The sequence below is a fragment of the Melospiza melodia genome, chromosome 1, assembly GCF_035770615.1.
Source record: "Melospiza melodia melodia isolate bMelMel2 chromosome 1, bMelMel2.pri, whole genome shotgun sequence".
NCBI classification, from domain to species: Eukaryota; Metazoa; Chordata; class Aves; order Passeriformes; family Passerellidae; genus Melospiza; species Melospiza melodia.
In genome coordinates this window covers 776,184-794,875 of record NC_086194.1, presented here as the reverse complement: position 1 = coordinate 794,875, position 18,692 = coordinate 776,184, and the positions used below count along the sequence as shown (strand labels likewise).

The following is an 18,692-nucleotide window of genomic DNA, read 5'->3' as shown; positions in this document are numbered from 1 at the left end:
CCCTGGAGAAAGGGATTTGTGCTGGGACAGGGCTGTGTTTGTGGGGAACTGCCCTTGGCTGGGAAGGGCTGGTGTGAGCTGGGGGTGACTGCAGCCTCTGTGCCTCGTGGGGAGGGTGTGCCAGCCTCCACTGCCCTGGGTGTGCAGGGCTTGGGATTCACACCTCCCACTGCCCTGGGTGTGCAGGGTTTGGGTCTCACCCCTCCCACTGCCCTGGGTGTGCAAGGCTTGGGGTTACACACCTGGCACTGCCCTGGGTGTGCAGGGTTTGGGATTCACACCTGGCACTGCCCTGGGTGTGTAGGGCTTGGGATTCACACCTGGCACTGCCCTGGGTGTGCAGGGCTTGGGATTCACACCTGGCACTGCCCTGGGTGTGCAAGGCTTGGGATTCACACCTCCCACTGCCCTGGGTGTGCAAGGCTTGGGATTCACACCTCCCACTGCCCTGGGTGTGCAGGGCTTGGGATTCACACCTCCCACTGCCCTGGGTGTGCAGGGCTTGGGGTTACACACCTGCCACTGCCCTGGGTGTGCAGGGCTTGGGGTTACACACCTGCCACTGCCCTGGGTGTGCAAGGCTTGGGGTTACACACCTGCCACTGCCCTGGGTGTGCAGGGCTTGGGGTTACACACCTGCCACTGCCCTGGGTGTGCAGGGTTTGGGATTCACACCTGGCACTGCCCTGGGTGTGCAAAACTGGGTCTCACACCTGCCACTGCCCTGGGTGTGCAGGGCTTGTGTTTTACATCTGCCACTGCCCTGGGTGTGCAGGGTTTGGGTCTCACACCTGGCACTGCCCTGGGTGTGCGGGGCTTTGGCACCTCCTGGAGCTTTGGGACAGGCTGGATCCTGATTCAGCACCTCCTAAGAGCTCCTAAGGCTGGATCCTGAGGGTTCAGCACCTGCTGGAGCTCTGGGACAGGCTGGATCCTGAGGTGCTGAAGCTCTGGGGCAGGCTGGATCCTGAGGGCTCAGCCCCAGCTGGGCTGTGGCACTCCCTGCAGCTGCTGGGGCTGTTTTGGGGCTGGGGCTGCTCTGGGGCTGGGGTTGTCCAAGCTCAGGCTCTGGGGTCACCACCCCAATCCCTCATTTGGGTTGGCCCATCTGTGAGTTCCAGACATGTTCAGGGCACAGCTCAGGGAATCTGGGGGCTCCCCTGCTGCTTCCCAGGAGGATTTTTCAGGTGTTGTGTCCTCCCCCATTTCTGATGGACGGATCTCCATTGGCATTGCAATAATTGTGATGATTTGTCTGTGGAATAACAAAATTAGAGCACCAGGGTCCAGTAAAGGTGGTGATACAATGCTGCCATGGGTTATTAGCTGCCTGTGCCCTGGAGGGTGGTTTGTTCTCACACCAGGCACAGGAATTGCTGCTTCTCTGGACTGCAGGACTGCTGGATGGGGCAGCCAGAAGTAAGAGAACCATGAGGGCTCATCCATGAATTCTCTCATCTGATGTTGAAATCCATGGTGGTTGTGTGTTCAGTTGCCCCCTGTGACTGTGGTGGAATGCACGGCCCTGCTGCAGGGTCTGGTGGACACTGTCAACCTTCCTTTTTCTCCCTGAACATCTCACAAATCAGCTGCATTTCTCGATGTGGTTCATGGTGGTTTTCTTGGCACTGAGGGTGCCAAGCGCAGCAGAAATAGTTGTGGCTGTGCTGGAGTGTCCTGGCACCCCTGCCACGATCCAGAGTTTGTGTGGAGCAGGGAAGGTTCTGGACTGCTGGCAGCTGGGGGTGTGCAGTTAATATTTGTGAATCATTTCCCTCGACAGGAGGAGGTTTGACCTGCAGAATCCCTCGCGGATGGACCGCAACGTGGAGATGTTCATGACCATTGAGAAGACACTGGTGCAGGCAAGATGAGACCCAGCCCAGGGCAGGAGAGACCCAGCCTGGGGCAGGAGAAACCCAGCCCAGGGCAGGAACCACTCCCGGGGCACTCAGGGCAGGACTTCACCCTGGCCCTCTATAGCAATGGGGGACCCTCCCCTCCCTCTCCCACCCAGCTCAGCCACAATTCCACATTTTCACTTGAAAAATGCAGAATATTTCCACTGGCCTTTTATGGATATGCAGAGGTTTTTATTTTATTTATTTATGTGAGGAAAACCTCTTCTAAGGAAAGAGCAAACACCCCAGGTGTCCCCATGTCCCTGTGGAGGTGACACCCCTGGGGCTCAGTAACCCTCCTGTACCCATTCCAGGGCTGACTTCCAGTTTGATCTGAACTGGCCTTTTTCAGGTTAGGATCCATTTTACTCTCACTTTGTGAAACCAGTTATCTGTACCCTTAAGCAGGTCTGTGGAGTCTCATTTGAAGTTTAGTTTTTTTAACTGCTGCATGGCAATGATGTGTGATTTTTTTTTCAAACTGTGAAGCCAAGTTCAGTGTATGATGTATTCAAAACATAACTTTCAGGTGTCCATTAGCAATGGAAACAGGAAGAACAGCAGAGCACAACAATATTCCCACTACAAAAAACCCTTGCCCACATACAGTGGTTTCAGTGCATGATAAAAACCTGGGCAGGGCTTTGTTGGGGGGCTGTGAGAAGGGAATGTCCCTGTCCCAGGGTTCCTGGAGCTGGGATCACTGACCTGAGTCACCCCCTGCTCTGGGTTCTACTGGAGTTCTAACACTGGGGATTTTATAGGAATATTCTGAATTTTTGCCACAGATCACCCCCTAATTCCTTGTTCCACCTCCTCTTCTCTCCCAGAACAACTGTCTGAGCAGACCAACCATCTACCTCATTCCTGACATGGAGCTGAAGCTGGCCAACAAGCTGAAGGACATTGTCAAGCGTCACCAGGTGAGTGTCACACAGCACAGCTGCACCCAGCCCTGCCTGAGCGCACAGCAGCAGCAGCACAGCTCCCTTGGGGAGTGGGGGAATGGTTTGTACCCTGCCATGGAGACTGAGCCCTGGCTGTGCTCTAAAAGCACTCGTGGACCTGCTGCCAGGTGGCTCTGGGTGAGCTGGGGCAGCCCCAGCTGGTTTATTGCTCAGCACAGGTTTGTCCAAACTGGGTCTGAAGCAGGGAGTGAGGCAGCTGTTCCAGATGTGTGGGACAGCAGAAGGAAGCTGACATGGTTGTTGGTTTGTGCTTTGCTTCACTCTGATTGCTGGTGCTGAGCAGAGCCCAGGCAGCCTCAGGGAACCCTCCCTCATAATTCCAGGATGACTTGAGCAAGATTAATGGCTTCATCTTTAAAAACATAAACAGTCTTCTCACTTGTCTGCAGAGACATACCCTGGAACGTGACCTCTGCATGGTCTGGTGGCTTTTGAGTCAGGACAAGTCACAGCTGTAGCCAGAGAGTTTCTTTTCCAGATTGAATGTATTTCCTGTGTTGTGATTATGAACCATTGTCTCAGCCTCACTTGGGCAGATTTTCACAAGTTGCTCTTAATTATTTGGCTGATTCAGGATGGGTGTTATTGCTTAAATTAGAGTGAATGAGTCAATTTTCCTTTCATAAAGGAAGTCTGTAGTGAGCTCCACGCTGTATCCATGAGTGGTTTAAGGGATTTTTAAAGCAGCTTTGTCTCTGCAGGGATGTGAGGAGATGAAAACAGAAATTGTCTCTAATTCTGCTTTTTGGGCTTTCCTTTGCTCTGCCTCTGAATTCTCATTTTGTCACTGGCTTTGCTTCCTCACATCTTGGTTATCTTCATTTTTTAACCCCTTGCTGTCATCTCCCTGCTACCCCAACCCAGTGCCTGTGGCTCCCTGCTGTCCCAAGTCCTCCCTGCTCCAATTTTTGTTATTTTCCAGCTCCCTCCAGAGCTGCCCTGTCCTTTCCTGAGCTGTGGGAGCTCTTGCCCTTCAGCCCCTGATCCCAGAGTGTCCCACATCCCACCCCACAATGCTGTTCTGTTCCTGCTGCTGCCATCCAGGGATGGGATTTGCCCCTCGTTGTGCTGTTGAATCAATCCCTTACACGTTTATGGGATGTAAGTTTTGAGCACCATCTGCCTTTTGGGGTGATGTGCTGAGGGTTTCTCATGCAGTTTCTCCTGTGTTTCCCACAGGGAACAGTCACTGAAGAGAAATCCAAGGCCACCCACCACGTGTATCCAAGTCCTACCTCAGTGGATGATGGTGAGGTTCAGCTTTTCAGTGGGAATCCTCTTGTAATGAGTGCCATGAGAAGTGTGGAAGTGTTCACCAGGACTGGTCCCAGCCTGCTCCTGAGGGACATTGCTGCATTGTGGATAATGTGCCTGGGGAGCTTTAGGCTGGATATTGGGGGAGTTCCTCCCAGCCTTGGAGGGATTTCAGAGCTCTGTGGCACTTGGGGACACAGGGCAGTGCTGAAAATGGCTGCACTCTGATCTTGGAGGGCTTTTCCAGCCTCAGCAATTCCCTGATTCTGAGCTCCTGGCCCTCCAGGGATTCTGTAGGGAATGCTGGTACAACCCTTGTGTGGGGGGCAAGGAGAGCTCCTCCATGAGCCTTGGCTGTGTTACAGTTCACTCTGCCTGCATGAAGTGCAAGGTCCAAAAAGAGCAATTTCACTGCTGCCTCTTTCTGCAAAGAGCCAAAACTATTTCTTCCCTTTTCATCTTAAATAAAATTTAATTACCTGGGAGGTCATTGTCCTCAAGCCCAAGTTGCACAGACATAAAGAAATCCCTTCCCCACATTCCCTGGCCTGTGCTGGCCACTAGATGGAAGTGCTCCCTGCAGTTTGCAGGGATCAGGGATGGTTTGTGTCTGTCCCTGTGGCAGCAGCAGGCTCAGCCTTCTGTGTGTGTCTCAGGCTCTGAGCTCTGAGCCCCAGGTCACACTGGGGAGCAGCCCAAAATTCCTGCAGGGATCAGGGATGTTTTGTGTCTGTCCCTGTGGCAGCAGCAGGCTCAGCCTTCTGTGTGTCTCAGGCTCTGAGCCCCAGGTCCCACAGCCCAAAATTCCAGCAGGGATTGGAGATGCAGGTTCACATCCTTGGGGTTTCTCCTGTGGTGCTTCTCTGGGCTCTGTGCTCAGGGTTTGGGTTGCAGGGTTTGGTACTTGAGAGCTGCAGGGATGGATGGGGTGTTGGGAATTAAGAATTGTTCCCTGGCTAGAGGGTGGGCAGGCCCTGGCACAGGTGCCCAGAGCAGCTGTGGCTGCCCCTGGATCCCTGGCAGTGCCCAAGGCCAGGCTGGACAGGGCTTGGAGCACCTGGGACAGTGGGAGGTGTCTCTGGGACAGTGGGAGGTGTCCCTGCCATGGCAGGGGGGATTGGGATGAGCTTTAAGGTCCCTTCCCAGACCCCCTTTAGCAGAAGGGTTTGCAGTGACTTCCCTCTGACTCACTGTGGAAAGTGAATTATTGAGCTTCTCCCTCCACATCTGACCTGGATCTCGTTCCCTTTGCAGATGAGTGGTTGAGACCTGTGATGAAAAAGGACAAGCAGGTGCTGGTACATTGGGGCTTTTTTCCAGACAGGTAAAGATGGCTGGGGGGAAGCAAACCCTGAGTTTTAACTGTTTGTTGATGGAAAAGTCTTTATCCCAATGTGCAGAGCTTGAAAGGAATTAACCATTGATGTAAAACTGCAGTATCCACACCCATCTGTGGCACTGGCAGGTGGGTGAGGCTGGCAAAAGAATTCTTTTGCAGATTCACAAGGAACTGGTTGGAAAATGATTTTAAAGCTGGAATGAGCCTTTCCTTAAATTTTAAAGGGAGAACTTTTAAAGGGAGAACCTGGCTGTGCTCTGACAAAGAGATTTACTCTAAGGGTTGTCTTCAGTCGGGTGCAAGTGACTGTTAAAGCATCCTTTGAGGAGCCTGCCCTGTGCTCTTGGAACATGTTGAAATTCAATGTGTGTGCTGATAGAAACTTCACTGTATTTGCAATAACTGGTTTCTAAGCCCAGGCTATGGAAGATCAATCAAAGCATTGATAACCCAGTATTGACTTCTATTTAATTAACTTTTTCAGGCCACTGAAATCTGTTCACACACCAAATTTCTAGGATCTGTCTCACATGGGGCTTTCAATGGAGGACAGCAAACAGTAATCACACTGAAAGTTTTTATTCATACAGATGAAGAGCCTTTCAATATTTCTATATTTCTATCAGTAGTCAGGCTTGTATTGGTGTTTTTAAACCAGGTACGCACAAAACAGTGTAAAGCCAGGAATGCTTTGTGCACATCTTTCCTTGCACCTGACTCCTTCCTGTTCCTCAGCACCTGGTGTTGGTTACAAAGGACTGTGGCTTTTGCTGTTCCTCACTGCAGTTTGTTAATAAATAGACTTTTGAGGGAATAATGTGGAAGAGTGAATATAAATAACGAGAGGTTTCTAGGGCAGGGTGCAGCTTCCTCCCTTCCAGGAATCCAGTAGCTCTTGCTTTGAAATCACAAGAACAGGGAGAAGTGGATTAAGTTAATGGCAGGGTTTGGTTGGGTGACTCAGAGCTGCCTTTACCCCCTGCATCCCTCCAGACTTGCACTTGGAGCTGGAGTGGTTCACTGAGAGGATTTTAACTTTTAACGTGCATTGGATGCCCCGGGGCCCTGCCTGTGCCCTGTGCCTGGTGCTGTGGCACAAAGCAGGATTGTTCCCTGTGGGAATGAGGGCTGCACGTGCCAGGGCTGCTGGAAAACCATTCCTGGTGCCTGAGCTGCTCTCTCCTGACCCTCCCCAGCTACGACACCTGGGTCCATGCCAGCGAGATCGAGGCGGAAATCGAGGATGCTCCCATCCCTGAGAAACCCTGGAAGGTGAGTCTGCCTCAGGCCCTGGAGGGTGCGTGAGTGTGCCTCAGGCCCTGGAGGGTGTGTGAGTGTGCCTCAGGCCCTGGAGGGTGCGTGAGTGTGCCTCAGGCCCTGGAGGGTGCGTGAGTGTGCCTCAGGCCCTGGAAGGTGTGTGAGTGTGGCTCAGGCCCTGGACGGTGTGTGAGTGTGGCTCATTCCTTCCCAGGATCCCTGTGCTGGGGCAGTTGTTTTGGCCCTGCTCTGGTTGTTCTGCACTCACTGTGTTACCCTGGCCATGTTCTGTGTGTGCTCCTGGAGTCTCAGCAGCCCAGGCTGAAAGGACTTTGCAGTCTGTTCCAGCACCTGTAACTCATTGGAAAACAGGATTTTGGGGTATAAACCTTACTAGGAATAGTCAGAATTGTGTGAAGTATTAATAAATCAGTAATAAATTACTGTAAAGCACCAGAAGGTTTCTCAGCTGTGTAAACCAAACTCTCTGAAGGTGGATGTTATAATCCTGACAGTTAGCTTTGTCCCTCCAGGGAGCGGCCAACTCTTGCTCACATTTGGTGTTTGTGGCACACCTGCCAAGGGGCTGTGTGTATTTAGGAGGTTTTGATGGCAATTTTCGGCATGCAAAGAGCACTGGTAACCCAGAGCTGCTGACCCAGCTCTCAGAACCGACCTCCCACTCCTGGAGGACTGAAAATGGTTGAGGAACAGAGGTTGAGTCCTGGGACTGTTGAGGTCTGGGTCCTGTTCATCCTTTGTGGTCCTGCCCTGTGCCACTGCCAGGAGTGTGTGTGACACCAGAGGGATTGGGACACTGCAGGAGTGTGTGTGACACCAGAGGGGTTGGGACACTGCAGGAGTGTGTGTGAAACCAGAGGGGTTGGGACACTGCAGGAGTGTGTGTGAAACCAGAGGGGTTGGGACACTGCAGGAGTGTGTGTGACACCAGAGGGGTTGGGACACTCCAGGACTGTGTGTGACACCAGAGGGGTTGGGACACTCCAGGACTGTGTGTGTGACACCAGAGGGGTTGGGACACTGCAGGAGTGTGTGTGACACCAGAGGGGTTGGGACACTGCAGGAGTGTGTGTGACACCAGAGGGGTTGGGACACTGCAGGAGTGTGTGTGACACCAGAGGGGTTGGGACATTCAGGCCTGGTGAAGCTCCAGGAATGTCCCTAACCCTGGGAGGTCTCCCATGGAGCTGTTTCTCCCCAAAGCATCAGCCTGTCCCTGTCTCCTGTGTGCAGGTTCATGCCAAGTGGATTCTGGACACGGATGTGTTCAATGAGTGGATGAATGAGGAGGATTATGAGGTGGATGAGAACAGGAAATCCGTCAGCTTCCGCCAGAGGATCTCCATGAAGAATGAGGAGGTGAGGGGGGACAGCAGTGTCCTTTAGCTCTGCATGCACAGAGCTGGGAAAGGGAGGGATCCAGGGAGAGCTCAGAGCCCCTGGCAGGGCCTGGAGGGGCTCCAGGAGAGCTGGAGAGGGACTGGGGACAGGGATGGAGGGACAGGACACAGGGAATGGCTCCCAGTGCCAGAGGGCAGGGATGGATGGGAGATTGGGAATTGGGAATTCCTGGCTGGGAGGGTGGGCAGGCCCTGGCACAGGGTGCCCGGAGCAGCTGTGGCACCCTGTTTTGGGGTGGGTTAAGGAAGGGTGCAGCCTCCAGCCCTGCAGTGGGAGAATTTGGGGGTAACTCAAAGCTCTGCTCCCTCCCAGCCCGTGAGGAGCCCCGAGAGGAGGGACAGGAAAGCAGCAGCCAGCACAAGGAAGAGGAAACACTCCCCTTCTCCACCCCCCACTCCTGTGGAGTCCAGGAAAAAGACAGGCAAGAAAGGGTGAGTGTCTGCAGGTGTCCAGAGGCCTGGAAATTGAGGTGAAATGAAACGAGGGAGAGAAGAAATTCAGGAAATGCTTATGGGGAGTGCTCTGTGACCTGGAATTCTGGAATTATTTCTGGATAGGCTTGAGGGATTATTCCTGGGCAGTTTGTGCAATTCCTTATTCTACCAATATTTTACCCAAATAAAAACCTAATTACTATTACTTAAATAGCAATTAGGAAGTTTTTAATAGTAATTAAATACTTAATTACTAACTATGGGGTATTATTTGTGGGTATGGAGGAGAGCACTTCAAAGCTAAAAATTCAGGTGTTGTTTATGGACCTGTGGGGCTCTATTGAGACAAAACTGGAACTTTATCAGGAATGAGTTGATAATCTGAATTCCTCCTACCAAGTGTAAAGCCCGAGTTGGGGTCTGTGAGGAAACATGGGGCTGGTTCTGCCCCTGTTCCCAGAGTGGTTTCAGGAGGGTTTGAGCCCCTGTCCAGGAGCACCTGGCACAGCCCCTGTGTCTGCTCTGTTCCAGGCAAGCAGCTCTCTATGGCAAGAGGAGGGGGCAGAAGGAGGAGGATGAGCAGGAGGATCTCACCAAGGACATGGAGGATCCCACCCCAGTGCCCAACATAGAGGAAGTGGTACTTCCCAAAAATGGTAAAATGTGGGAACACTTGGGGCTCTTTGAATGTTAGAAATGAAACTGCATTAAAATTGTGTCTATATTTTGTCAAATCTTCGAATACTCCGTGGCCATGGATCTCTGCCCATAAATTTATCTAGTCAGGCATGTAACAGCTGAAAAGGGCAGCTGTGTCACCTCCTTTTGGCCTTTTAAAATACAAAACTACGTTTATAAAAGACACTTTTAAAAATAGATCTGCAACAATCTGCTGAAATGTTTCCTTTCACTGGCTCGTGCTGGGGGAAATGGAGTTTTCTGGAGCAAAGTATTTCCCTGCCAAGCCCCCAGAAGAAGGATGTTAAATGAGTGGAAAATGTGCTAGTGTCAAGTGCTTTTAGTCCTTTTCAGGGCAGTGTTGGGCAGTGTGGGCAGTAATAATTCTGGGAAAAAGAATTCCTTCAGCATCCCTGGCAGCAATAATTTGGGAGTCTCTCTGTTTGGGTGATGCTTGGATGTGCACTGGAGCCCTGCTGTGTGTCGGGCAGGGCTGTGAGGAGCTGGGAGTGCAGGGCAATGGGACAAACGGGCCCTTGTGCTGCTGTGACCTCCTGAACTGCAGGCAGGGCCCAGGAGTGGGGCCAGGCTGCAGCTCTGCTGCTCTCTCACCCCTCTGTTCTTGCAGTGAACCCAAAGAAGGACAGTGAGAACACGCCCGTCAAAGGAGGAACTGTGGCAGACCTGGGTAAAGCCCTCACCCTCAATCCTGCTTCCAGCCAATATTTTAGCATATATCTTAAATATTTCTAAATCTCTTCATTTAAAAAGCAATCTCTACTTCTGCTGTTTTGTTGAATTAATTCATATTTCATACAAATGCATGTTCCAGTGTACCAGCTCTTCACTGCAAGGCTGTTCCCTCATAGGCTACTGTTACTTTTATTTTTTTAACATGACATACAAGCTCTTTTCTAGCAGAATTATTTTTTTTTACAGGGAATCTGGGTAAAAAACAGGTTCCATGAGCTTTGCTGAGCCTTGACATGAGATACAGACTTGTATCCCATATCTTATTAAACAAAAGTCATCTAAGACACTGGGAAAGGAAGTAATTAATTGTGGATTCTGAAGTGTTGAGAAAGTCTAATTATCCTTCCTCTGTATTCTTACCTGTTCCCTGGTCTGGGATAGGTAAAGGTGTAATTGCTTTAGTGATGTGGGATCCACTTTGTTTCCCTCCTCCCTTCCCTTTCCTTCCCAAAGAAATTAAATGTCCTTTCCAGTTAAACAGTTGTGTTGCTGGAAAGGCTCCTGAGCATTTAAATGAGGTTATTGGTGTAATTCTCAATGTTTTTACCTTTCAGATGAGCAGGATGAGGAGACAGTGGCGACTGGAGGAAAGGTAACAGCACCTGCTGCTTCCTGAATGTGATAACAACTGAGATTGTACAGTCCCAGATGGTTTGGGCTGGAAGGGACCTTGGAAAGCACCCAGTGCCAGCCCTGCCATGGCAGGGACACCTTCCCCTGTCCAGCCTGGCCTGGGACACTGCCAGGGACCAGGGACAGCCACAGCTGCTCTGGGATTTCCATCCTGGCCCCTCACCAGGAACAATTCCTCCAGTACCCAACCCTGCCCTCTTTCTCTTTGAAGTCGTTCCCTGTGTCCTGTCAATATCTTAGTCTGACCTTCAGTAACTTCACCTGAACTCATTTTCCAATGATCTATGAGATTAAGATCAAATCAGTGACTGACAGGATGGAGGGTTTGTTATTATAGAGCTCTCCAGGTTCTGTGGATGACTTGGTATTTTTAAATCTGGTGTATCAGAAAGGAGAATGAGGAGACAGATGCTGAGTATTTTCCAAGAAGCATTTTTCAGAGAGAGGTTTTGCTTTGTTTTTTGGTTTTAGCATTAAATCTAAACCCTGCCTTGGCTCCCGGATCATTTCAGTAGAGCTGCAGGGGTAGTTTCTGTATTGAATTGCATTTGTGGCATGCCAGGCACTATTTTTAACAGATGTCAGATCCCTGAATGTGTTCAGAGTGATACCTTGTTGTCTTTGGGGGAGCTCGGATAAAGATCTGATCGCAGATAACGATCCATTATTGATATCAGTGACTCCTCAGGCTCTGCCTGTGGCACTTGGCTATTTTTAATGCCACTCAATCAACACCTGAGGTGTTTTGTACAGTTCTTGTCGCGTCCTGACCCTGTTTTGCTGCCTCCTCTGTGCCCTCCTCATCATCACTGGGGCTCAGCAGTTGGAACTTGAGTTGCAGAACAACAGCTGTTCACAGGAGGGTCAGTGGAGGGGGCCCAAAGCTGTCCCTGCTCCTCGTGGGGGTGTCACAGAATGTGGGCTCAGGGACCCTGTGCTGCTGTCCCTGCTCATGGGGGTGTCACAGAGTGTCTGTGGGACCCTGTGCTGCTGTCCCTGCTCATGGGGGTGTCACAGAGTGTCTGTGGGACCCCTGTGCTGCTGTCCCTGCTCATGGGGGTGTCACAGAGTGTCTGTGGGACCCCTGTGCTGCTGTCCCTGCTCATGGGGGTGTCACAGAGTGTCTGTGGGACCCCTGTGCTGCTGTCCCTGCTCATGGGGGTGTCAGAGAATGTCTGTCGGCTCAGGGACCCCTGTCCCTCATCCTACTGTGTCCCCTGTGCCCCAGGAGGACGAGGACCCCAACAAGGGTGACCAGAGCCGCTCCCTGGACACAGGAGAGGACAATGTCACCGAGCAGACCAACCACATCATCATCCCCAGCTACGCCTCCTGGTTCGACTACAACTGGTGAGGGGCCCTGGGCCAGGGGGGTCCATGGGATGGTGAGGGGCCCTGGGCCAGGGAGGGTCCATGGGATGGTGGCTGGTGTCTGGATCCTGTTCCCCAGTGAGATCTCCTGTGGAAAGGCTGCTGGGGAGGCATTGAGTGCACACACCACACCCACCGTGGCCAGCTCAGTGGGGAGAGGCAGCAGGGCCTTTTGTGCCTTTTGTAGGGTCAGTTCCAGCAGGGTTTATTTCAGCACAGCCAAGGGAAATCAGGGACAAAAGAGCTGGCCATGTGCTGTGCACAAGGTTAGGTGTGGGAGGGCACAGGGGTGGCACAAAGGGTTCAGTGTGGGCACACATGGGGGTGGCATTGCCCTACAGGGAAGGCAGGGCTGGCAACCAGGGGTGCTACAGCCAATGAGGGGACAGGGAAAGGAGAAACCACCAGAATTTGGGACATATGGGGAAAGGAACTGGAGTGGTTCATGGTGGTGTGCAAGACTCCATGGGGAAATCTTCTTCAGCCTAGGTGGGGAAAACTCTGTGGGAAATTGTTCCAAGGCAAGGCCCTGGGATTCCCCTGAGGGGTAAGGATTCAGAGGATTCCACAGGCAGGCTTCACTTGGTTCTGTTTTCTCACCAATCAGCCTGGGAGCTGAAGGAAGTGACTCTTGTTTAGGTCTGGTTCCCATACTTTGTGCTGAAATCTTTCTGGCCCTTCTCAGGGACTGGGATTGAGGAAGAGGATTTCAGACAGGTTTTGCATATGTTGATTTTCCTCCAATTCTCACCTTTATTCCTTTCTCTCTTCTCTAGTCCTTGTCTGACCATTCTGTGTTTATCTCTACTCCTGAAAGCCTTTTTTGTTTTGCTTCAGAAGTTGAGTTTGAGGAGAAGTCGGGGATTCTAGAGGGAGGGCACTTGTGGCAGCCTGAAATCCTTGGAGTCAAGGCTGTTTCAGGGTCTGACACTGAACTTCTGTTGCAGCATCCACGTCATTGAGCGTCGAGCGCTTCCAGAATTCTTCAATGGGAAAAACAAGTCCAAGACTCCAGAAATGTGAGTGAAACCTGGGAATGTGGGCAGGATAAAGGAGCTTCCCATCCCATAAATCCTGTGGCCACAGCTGGGTGTGTGTGAGCCTGATACTTCCTGTAGGGACAGAGCCACTGACAGTGTTTGTTCATTGTGGTGGTAGAGATAAAAGTTTAAACATCAAAGTGGTATTTACCACTGGTTATCCAGGTAAAATAAAACTACTTTCCCCCTGGTAATACTGGAACAAATTCTTCAAGTCTGTGTGGTACAAGATGTGATCACTTCCAAAGTCATGTTAAAATGTCATGAAAGGGTAAAAGTGGAACAATCCTGCTTATTCCTCCCTCTCTCCTCATGCCATGCTCTGTTTCTGCGTTTCTGTGTGTTGTAGATCCTGTCTCAGGCTGTGGAGTGAATTCTCTGGTTTGAGTTTGGTTGTTCAGAGTGATCTTGAAAGGCCATGGATAAAGGAAAGATGTTCAAAGGCTTTTGAACAATATGCTTGTTTCTATTAAAATGATCCTAAACCTGAGATTTCACACCAAAAAATCCTGGATTTGGACACCAGTGTGTGCTGGCCAGTGTGGGCAGTGGGACTGGCCTGGCTGGGGTCACTTTGTCCTGGTGTCAGATCTTGCCTTGGCTCCAAAGCAGCTTTTGGGCATTTTAGAAGGTGATTTTTCAATCAAGGACTACAGGAAGTGTTTGAGGTATCCCCTCATTGTCCTGATGTCACCTGGGCCCTTCATTGCTCATACACAGCATTCCATGGGATTCCAGGATGGTTTGGGCTGGAAGGGATCTTAAAAAACACCCAGTGCCACCCCTGCCATGGCAGGGACACCTCCCACTGTCCCAGGTGCTCCCAGTCCTGTCCAGCCTGGCCCTGGGCACTGCCAGGGATCCAGGGGCAGCCACGGCTGCTCTGGGAATTCCATCCCAGCTAGGAATTCCCAGTCTCCCATCCATCCCTGCCCTCTGGCACTGGGAGCCATTCCCTGTGTCCTGTCCCTCCATCCTTGTCCCCAGTCCCTCTCCAGCTCTCCTGGAGCCCTTCAGGCCCTGCCAGGGGCTCTGAGCTCTCCCTGGAGCCTTCTCCTCTCCAGCTCTCCCAGCCTGGCTCCAGCCCTGCAGAGGTTGCAATCCTTGCAGAGTTGTCCTTGTGCTGGAATCTCCCATCTGAGGTGTGGCTGTTGGTCTGTGGTGCTTTGGGTCTGATAAGGAAACAGGAATTAGGGACTGTCCTTTCTGCTGGGGCCCTGGTGGTGTTTGTGCTCTGCCCCAGGAGGTCCCTGGGCCTGTGCCAGGGCAGAAACAGCTCAGGCTGGCATGGAACAGCAGCTTCTGGCTGGAGACAAGGGGAGTTCTGAGCTCTGAACAAGGCAAGGCACTGGGAAGTTGGGATTGCTGCTCCTTGGAGCCTGCCTGGACAAAGCCCTAAGGAACCTGGTGACAATTCCTGGTTTGAGCAGGAGCTTGGCTCAGACACCCCTGAGGCTCCTGGCACCCCCAAGGATTCCCAGTCCTTGCTCTGCCCTCCCAGCTTCTCTGCATGTGGGAGTGCAGGGGAAGCACAGCTGGAGCCCAGAGCCCCAGCAGGGCTTGGGGACAAGGGGCTGTGAAGATCCTCTTGTTCCACTCCTGCCATTCCAAAATGGGTTTGTTCCAAGGCTCATCCAGCACTGCCTCTGTTCCAGCAGCTTTTGCAGTTTGGGGGTTTCTCAGAGTGAGAGGCAGCAGGCAGCTGCAGTGGGGAAGGAATGTTCCTCTCCTGGTTGTCACTGCAGGCCCAGGTGCCCTCCTGCAGCTGGCATCACAGTCAGTGCCCCTGCTGCTCCTCCCTGGGCTGCCCCTGCTCTCTGCCTGCTATGGGAGCAGCCTGGGCACTCCTGCCAGTCCTCCTGTCACCCTGGAGGTCTGGTTGTGGGGCCATTGTGGGGTTGTAGGAGCAGCGCATGGTCCTGGATGTGTTTTCTTTTGGGATAAAAGAGGAACACCCCCCTGAATGGAGCCTCAGCTGAATGTTCAGGCCAGAACACCGTGCTGGAGGAGCTCACTCAGGTTCATCCTTGTGACAGCAGTGCCTGGGGTGGCCCTGGCTGGAAGGGGATTCAGATAAATCCTGCTGGAGCTCTCACTGCTGCCACGGTTTAGCTGATGGCTCCTGGCTCAGAACCATCTCCCTTCAGAACCAACCTGGGGATGTTTCTGTCTCGTGCTTCTCTCTCCTCCTCCTGATGTGACCTTTGCTAATCAATACTAATTCCTGCAGCCCAGACCTGTTCTGGGCAGGTTCTTCCCCTCCTCCCCAGAGCATTCAGGAATGTTCTCAGTGTTCCTCTGTGGAAGAAGCTCCTTTTTGTTTCCTGCCTCCCAAGCATCCCACATGGAGCCAAACACCTACTCCAGCAATTTTCTTCCAGCCAGTTGCACATATGATCTGGTCAGGAGGAAGATGTGGGATTTTGGCAGGGACATGTGCTTGCAGCATCTGCCTGCTCAGGCCTTGCCTGGATGATTTATATTTTTGGTTCCCAGCTGCTTCACACACTGCATGTGAAACATTCCCCCCTGGAATTTTCCAAAGGCAGAAATCTGCTTTAAAACCACTGTTTTAAACACAGCTTTGCATTGGATACTCACTAAACAGAACCCTGCAATAATTTGGGTACAAAAGGACCTTAAAGCCCATCTCACTGCACCTGCCTGCCATGGGCAGGGGCACCTTCCATAGTCCAGCTTGCTCCAAGCCCCATCCAGCCTGGATGGTGCCAGCCTGTCTGTGGCAGATGGGGTTTGTTCCCTCTAAAGAGCAGGGCTATCAATAATTTTATGGCAGGTTATTCAGGATAATTTATACTAGGAAGCATCAGTATATTCCAGAATCTTACTGAAATGGGGGAACCTCTGAGGGATTGTTTCTGCTCCAGCCGTTCCCAGCTGTGCTGGCTCTGGGCTCTTGTCCTCTGCTTTTCAAAGGTTTTTTCTTCTCCATGTTGCTGTTCTCCAGCCTTTTCTGCCTCATCCCTTCATCCATTAAAAACTCCACATGCAGCCACAGCAGTGTTCCATCCACTTCTGCTTTTCTGTGCAGCTTTTTTCCTTCACACAGGGATGCAGCAGGATTATTTATCCTGTTCCTGTGTGAAGACCAGACACCTTTATTTTCATCCTGCAGCTTCTATTCTCTTGTGGGGATATTTGCTCAGTGACCAAGCTGCAACAGATAATTGTGTGATTTACAATTTCAACATGTTTCCATGTGCTGCTGATCCAAACACAGGGGAAAATCCAGAGTGAAGCAGTCTGGAAGAGTGTGAGAGTGTGAATTCCACTTTACCATTGGTTTTGGTGTTGATTCTGAAATTGTACCAATGAAAGAGATCTGCTGGTGTTTCCTGGTCAGAGATGGGTGTTTGAGGGTGTGAGTGTTGAAATGGCTGCCCTGAGCTGTGGAGGAGCTGGGGGACACAGCTGTGGCTGTTGTGTTGCAGATACCTGGCCTACAGGAACTTCATGATCGACACGTACCGGCTGAACCCGCAGGAGTACCTGACCAGCACTGCCTGCAGGAGGAACCTCACCGGGGATGTCTGTGCTGTCATGAGGTGACAGCCTGCCCTCTGGGGACCTTTGGGAACCTTTGGGGTCTGGGTCTTTGGGGCCTGCAGCTTCTGGGCATTTCCAGGCATCAGCAGCATTGTGGAATAACTGAGGGTGGAAAAGTTCTCCAAAGATTGAGGCCAGCCCATGCCCTGTGCCCAGCACTGCCCTGAGTGCCACATGCAGGCCTTCCTTGGGCACTTCTAGGTCACCTCCCCGGGCAGCCCTAACCCTGAGCACCCTTTCCCTGGGGAAATTCCTGCTGCTGTCCAAGCTGCTGCCCTGGCCCAGCCTGAGGCCGTTCCCTCTCCTCCTGTCCCTGTGCCCTGGGAGCATAGCCCTTTCCCCCTGGCTGTGCCCTCCTGTCAGGAGCTGTGCTGAGCCACAGGGGCCCCCTGAGCCTCCTCTTCTCCAGGCTCAGCCCCTTCCCAGCTCCCTCAGGGATTCTGCAGCCCCTCCCCAGCTCCATTCCCTGGACGCACTCCAGCCCCTCAGGGTCTTTCTTTGTTGCGCAGAACTGGACACAGTCAGGCTTTGGTTTATCCATCACACTGCACACACTTAGGTGTGCACAGAGCTCCTGCTCTGGGATTTGTTTTGCTCTTTGGGATTAAGGAAGGACTAGAGGAGCTCCTGGGTCTTGATTTGATCCAGCAATATCAGCTCCATCCTTTGTCCCCTCCCACACGAAGCACGAGCAAACGTTTGGCGGCAAAGGCTGGATCTGTGCTGTTTCTCTCAGGGTCCACGCCTTCCTGGAGCAGTGGGGGCTCATCAATTACCAGGTGGACCCCGAGAGCCGCCCCATGGCCATGGGGCCCCCCCCGACCCCCCACTTCAACGTGCTGGCCGACACCCCCTCGGGGCTGATGCCGCTGCACATCCGCACCCCGCAGGTGAGCCTGGGGCTGGGGCTGGGGCTGCCCTGGCAGCAGGGCTGTGCCCCGCTGGGAAATGTCCCCTGACAGCTGGGGACTGTCCCCCTTCCTGCCCAGCTGGGGGAAGTGTCCCTTTGCTGGGCAGCTGGGGAGCGTTCCTTGTCTGACAGCTGAGAAATGTCTCTTGCTGCTCAAGCAGCTAGGAAATGTCCCTTGTCTGACAGCTGGGAAGTGTCCCCTTGCTGAATACCTGGGAAATGTCCCTTGTCTGACAGCTGGGAAGTGTCCCCTTGCTGAATACCTGGGAAATGTCCCTTGTCTGACAGCTGGGAAGTGTCCCCTTGCTGAATACCTGGGAAATGTCCCTTGTCTGACAGCTGGGAAGTGTCCCCCTTCCTGTCTGAGCAGCTGGGGAAATGTCCCCTTCCTATCTGCCCAGCTGGGGACAATGTACCTTTGCTGGACATCTGGGGAAATGTCCCCTTGCTGCCAGCTGGGCCCAGCATCTGGGGCAGTTCTGTGCAGAACCACTCCCACATTGCTCAGACATTGTTTCAGTGTCTTGGGCTTGTGTTCAGCTTCTCTGCCAGTCCATGTTCTGTGGGGTATTGGTCTGGAAACCCTGGATAGCTTTCAGTTGCTGCCCTTCTCCCCTGTAATGTTTGTTCCCAGGTTCCAGCTGCCCAGCAGATGCTGAGCTTCCCTGAGAAAAACAAGGAGAAGCCAACTGACCTGCAGAACTTTGGCCTTCGCACTGACATCTACTCCAAAAAGACTCTGGCCAAGGCAAGTGTCCCCTCCAGCTCCCCGTGAGCTTTGTTGTCCCTCAGGTGTCCCCCACTCTGTCCCTGAGGTGACTTGTGTTGCTCCTCCACTCCTGGTTTGGATGTCTCCCGTCCCTGTGCAGGACACTATGGTGGGAGGTTGTGCTGGATTCTGATTTCATGGGAATAAAGCCATGGACAGCATCCCAGAGCAGTGCACGCTGCCAGCCTCGGATGCCAAGCTCACTGTGTCCCTGCATGTCCTGCTGGAATGGCTCAGCAGCAGCAAGCCACCCAAGGATTTGGGACACAGAGAGCTTCCAGCAGGATCTCTGCCTCTCCTGGTTCCCAGGGTGACACTCGGGGACCCCAGTGCCCACTGCTTGGGTGTCCTGGGGGAGTTGCAGGGGGTGTTTGGGCACTGTCATTGCAGGGTGTC

At 52.5% G+C, this 18,692-nt stretch overlaps 1 protein-coding gene across 2 annotated transcripts in view; it reads left to right on the top strand.

The window, feature by feature from the left end:
• Positions 1–18,692, top strand: part of SMARCC1 (SWI/SNF related, matrix associated, actin dependent regulator of chromatin subfamily c member 1) — a 67,493-nt gene that overhangs the window by 10,338 nt on the left and 38,463 nt on the right. For both annotated transcript variants that reach the window (XM_063163607.1, XM_063163516.1), the window contains exons 4-18: positions 1,784–1,865; positions 2,732–2,824; positions 4,049–4,118; positions 5,378–5,447; positions 6,659–6,734; positions 7,974–8,099; positions 8,454–8,572; positions 9,107–9,231; positions 9,882–9,941; positions 10,561–10,598; positions 11,868–11,989; positions 12,958–13,029; positions 16,503–16,616; positions 17,354–17,507; positions 18,162–18,275. In XM_063163607.1, coding sequence (XP_063019677.1) covers positions 1,784–1,865; positions 2,732–2,824; positions 4,049–4,118; positions 5,378–5,447; positions 6,659–6,734; positions 7,974–8,099; positions 8,454–8,572; positions 9,107–9,231; positions 9,882–9,941; positions 10,561–10,598; positions 11,868–11,989; positions 12,958–13,029; positions 16,503–16,616; positions 17,354–17,507; positions 18,162–18,275 — 1,435 coding nt within the window. The remainder of the gene's footprint in view (positions 1–1,783; positions 1,866–2,731; positions 2,825–4,048; positions 4,119–5,377; positions 5,448–6,658; positions 6,735–7,973; positions 8,100–8,453; positions 8,573–9,106; positions 9,232–9,881; positions 9,942–10,560; positions 10,599–11,867; positions 11,990–12,957; positions 13,030–16,502; positions 16,617–17,353; positions 17,508–18,161; positions 18,276–18,692) is intronic.